The 4,355-nt window shown below is 45.5% G+C and overlaps 1 protein-coding gene across 1 annotated transcript in view; it reads right to left on the reverse strand.

Annotated features, from left to right (window-relative positions):
- The window catches only part of Galk2 (galactokinase 2), a 141,386-nt gene that overhangs the window by 116,205 nt on the left and 20,826 nt on the right, over positions 1-4,355 (reverse strand). The window contains exon 2 of the mRNA XM_023724064.1: positions 2,010-2,098. Within this exon, the coding sequence (XP_023579832.1) occupies positions 2,010-2,098 (89 nt within the window). The remainder of the gene's footprint in view (positions 1-2,009; positions 2,099-4,355) is intronic.

Genomic DNA, 4,355 nt, shown 5'->3' on the forward strand with positions numbered 1-4,355 from the left:
GCCACTCGCTGTTCTTCCAGCTGCGTCTGCCCCATGACCTACATAAGGCTTTGTGGGGACAACTAGACACAAACCATAACATTCCACCCCTGGACCCTCAAAGTCTCATGCACATCCCTTTGTCCAACAGTTTCAGCATTGCTGCAAAGCCCAAGTCCCAAGTCTCCTCCAAGATCCGAGGCAAACTCTCAACTGTGAGCCCCTGTACAAATGAAAAGTTAAATACATCCAACATTCAAAGGCACAAGATAGACATTGTCATTCCAAAAGGTGTACAAAGAAGGACACAAACCATTGGGCCAAAACAAGACCAGAATCCAGCAGGGCAAACATTAAGTCTATAGTTCTATGTGGAACATCAGAAGCAATCTGTGGCAAACTCTGAGCGCCACGTGGCTCCACGCGTACGGCACTTCTGGCGGTTGTAGCTCCCATGGCTTCTCTCTTAGGCTGGCTTTGCTCCACCTTTGCAGTTTCCCTTAGATAATCCACATTCCTGGCTTTTCCAAATTTCTGAGGCTTCCACTGAACAGGCTCCTCACTCACAGCTTCACACACTTCACACACTTTGAAAGATTAATCAGTCCTCCATGTTTAATTTCACTCTCAGGGGTACACTGCCTGGCCTCCCAGGCCTTCTTCTGAAATCTAGATGGAAGCCTTCTTAACCTCAGAATTCCTGCGTTCTGCATGTGCCTAAAACCAGGACCACGTGGATGATGCCAGGGACTGCTGCCAGCCGGAGCAGTAGCCAGGCTTTCCTCTCTCTTGGCTGCAGGGGTCAAGGGCCTGGATCGCTGAGCACTCTGACCCTGATTCTGAGGAACAAATTCTCTATGCTGGTGCCATTCTGTAATCTGGTGTGGCCACCGCCTCCATTCTGGAACCTGGTGTGGCCCTGCCTCCATTCTAGAAGATGGGGCTCTGCGGCTTTCTCCCTAAAGCAAAGTCCCTCACTCATGCGATTCTGCACAGGGCGAGAACCTGCCACCTCCCGTGATGCCCTCAGGACATCTTCTGTACTCTCCTGTTCCTCCTGGGCAGTGGAGATCTCAGCTCTAGCTTTGTATTCCAAGCTTTATTGGAGCTTCCTTTCTGGTCAAACTTACAACATTTTAAATCATTCTGCTGGGCTCTTTGCTCTTCATTCTCAACCTATATTTGATTAAGAACCCCCAACAATAATCATGCTACTGCCCCAATATTTGACTGCTTTGAGATTTCCTTTGAAAGATTAATCAGTCCTCCATGTTTAATTTCAGTTTCAGGCAAAGTCTGTGGACATGGGCAAAATTCAAACAAACTTTCCATCAAGTCAAAATACAAATGATCTGGAGTCCAACAACCAATGCAGTCCTTCTTCCCAGCAGCAACCTCCCCGGCCTGGTCTTCACAAGCAGGATTTCTATCAGTCTTCTGGTCTGAGCTCTAACCAGAATCTCCCCTACAGAACAACTGAAGCTGGTCCAGCGCTTCTCTTGTGGGTGACATCGCCAAACCTTTCTTATCTCTTCTGATAAGCCATTCCCAAAAGCTTGTAATCCACATGGTTAGGTTGAACCACAGCAACGACCCCACTTTTCTGGTACCAAATTCTGTCTTACTCTTCTCTCATTGCTGGGACAAATACCCGACACTCAAAATGAGAGAAGGAAAGGTTTATTTAGCTCACAGTTACTAGAGCTTTCAAGATACCTGAGGAGAGGGTGGGGCACTGCCATGTCCAGGATGATCCTCTCCATATCTCTGAGAAAGCACAGGCTAGCCAGTTTAATGGTTCCTCACTGGCCCCGCCCCTCGGGCCCTGTGCTGGTCCTCAGGCCCGCCCGCTCACTCACTGCTCCTCCAGCTGGGTCTACCACATAACCTACATAAGGCTTTGGGGGAACAACTAGACACTACCCATAACAACATGAAATATTTTGTACAAGTGAAAACTTAAGAAGGAAATATCCTAACAAAGGTATCCTTACTAAAGAGATGAGATATAGAAGAAACTATTGAAATACCTATGATGTTGACTCTTCCTGGTGCTCGAACATAAAACTTGGGGATGGATCCAAACTTAGACTTAAACATTTCCTTTAGCTTCAGCAACCTGAAAACAAGAGCAGATTATATATATCAGAAAACCCACAAGGGGCTGGGTGTCCAGTCCAGTGACAGAGTTTTGCTTACCGTGCACAAGGCCCTAGGTTCAAACCTCAGCGCTACAACTGAAGGGAGGGATGCAAGTAGGGAAGAAGGAAGGGAGGGGAGAAAAAAAGCAAGCTCATAAGATACAAGTACACTCACACACACACTTTATGTGACTGTCACCTCTGGTTATACTGAAATGAAGAAGAAAAAAAAGCCAACCTCTTCTAATGACATTTATCTCAAAGACAAACACCAAGACAAACAGTACTGTTTCCTCCTACATCCCACAACAGTACAGCTAGGCCCACTGAAGAATTAAAAGGACTGATGTACCCAACTGAAAAATCTGTTTTCTTCAATTATGAAGAGTACATCTGTGTGTAATTTTTCAACAGAGGACACCAAGGGATTGGATGCAGACCCACCTAATGGAGCATGGTTTCATCCTCACTTGAGTACATCTGCAACAAGGTTAATCCGAAGGCAGTCGCATTCTAAGGCTCCCAGGGGGCAGAGCTGGGCAGGAGGGAACCTACAGCATCCAAACCCATATGAGGAGTCAAAAGAAAACTAGGCTGGGGGTCAGGCCACAGTATAATTCCATTGGGGCCCCTAATACAACACCAGTTTCCCTTGGCCAGTGTCTCCTAAAATTCCAGAAACTGAGCTAGATATTCTGCGTACATTCCCCCCATGTCCAACCTTCTACTCACAGAATCAATGATTTGATACTGCCAAACATCTCAAGCCAGCGCTGTGATTCACACCATTTATATTGTGGGTTTACAATATCCCACATTATGTTGTGTTGAAGTAGTAATGTCAAGACAGTACACATGTATCAAAGCCAACCACTTAGGAAGTAAGCAATTAACTGGTCTTAGGGAATAGTCAGTTGTAAGAAACAGAAACACACACACACACACACACACACACACACGCACAAAGAGTTCAAAACAAAAAAGGAAATTTAAAATATATGTTGAAATGATAAAAGACACACTACACAGGGTCAGCAGTTAGTCACGCTGGCCTGGAACCCCTGGAGCGCTGTGGGCAGCTCTGCTGATCCTGGAGTCTGGCGCTCCAGCATCCTACCTCATTCTCTCAACCCCCCAAAGGGACGCAGCTCTTCACATGTGTCCTGCCTCTGTGTCCTTCCTGGGTTCTGCCTCTCCATACCTTGAGTTTTGTGACCTGAGGGCTGGACTGTACAAGACTTAATAGCTCTAGTGTCCTGTGCTGTCTGTCTTATTCATCTCTGGGCCCTTTAGTTTGAATCCTCAAAAGGTGTAAGATGTTTGACAGAGGTGAGGCCTGGTATCCACCCTGGTATGATCATGTGTGGGCAAGAGGGTACAGTCACTTGGTACAAAAGTCCCTTACAGTGGTTACAGGCGTGATCACCTGAGGCCACTCCTCCAGTTGAGGGTATGAATGACAACACAAGACCTCAGCAGGAGACAATAACTGGCATCTCTAACACGTCATTCAAGAAACATTTACTGGACTACCAGATAGATGTGGACAATGGCAGCTGCCTAAATCTGAGTCTCCCTTTATCTACAGAAAATAAGAAATGTCAGATTACCTGTAAGTAGAAAAAAGAAAGACCACAGTAAACTACTGGAATAAGAATTTGAGTGAAAAAGAAAAATCCCAGCAAAAGAGATTAATCTAAAACCACTACCAGAAAGAAAAATCTTGTAATCCCAGCACTCAGAGGCTGAGGTAGGATTGCCACATGTTGAAGGCCTGCATGGGTTATGTAATGAGTCTTTGCCTCAATTTTTTTTTTTTTTTAAATCAGGGATCAAACTTAGGTCCTTGTGCTTACCAGGTAGGTGTTTATGCTGCTGAGCTATATCCCCAGCCCTTTGCCTCTAAAAATTACGGGCTAGGCATGGTGATGCACCCTTGTAATCCCAGTACTTGGGAGGTTGAGGCAAATTGTTGCAAGTTCGAGAGCAGCCTCAGTTACAAAGCGAGCTCAAGGCCAGCCTGAACTGCATAATGAGACCTTGTCTGAAAAAGACAAAAAATTAAAAATTAAAAGTTACAAGAAAAAAAAGAAAATGGGACGTGTGGAAAACAAAAGATGAAAATCAGAATAAGCTCACTGATTGCTAAATAAGCAATAAGGGGCTGGTGAGATGGCTCAGTGGTCTAAAGCACCTACTTAGAACAAGCTTAGCAAAGCACAGGGACCGCGGTTC

This window comes from Octodon degus, unplaced genomic scaffold, assembly GCF_000260255.1.
Source record: "Octodon degus isolate 3935 unplaced genomic scaffold, OctDeg1.0 scaffold00105, whole genome shotgun sequence".
Taxonomy (NCBI): domain Eukaryota; kingdom Metazoa; phylum Chordata; class Mammalia; order Rodentia; family Octodontidae; genus Octodon; species Octodon degus.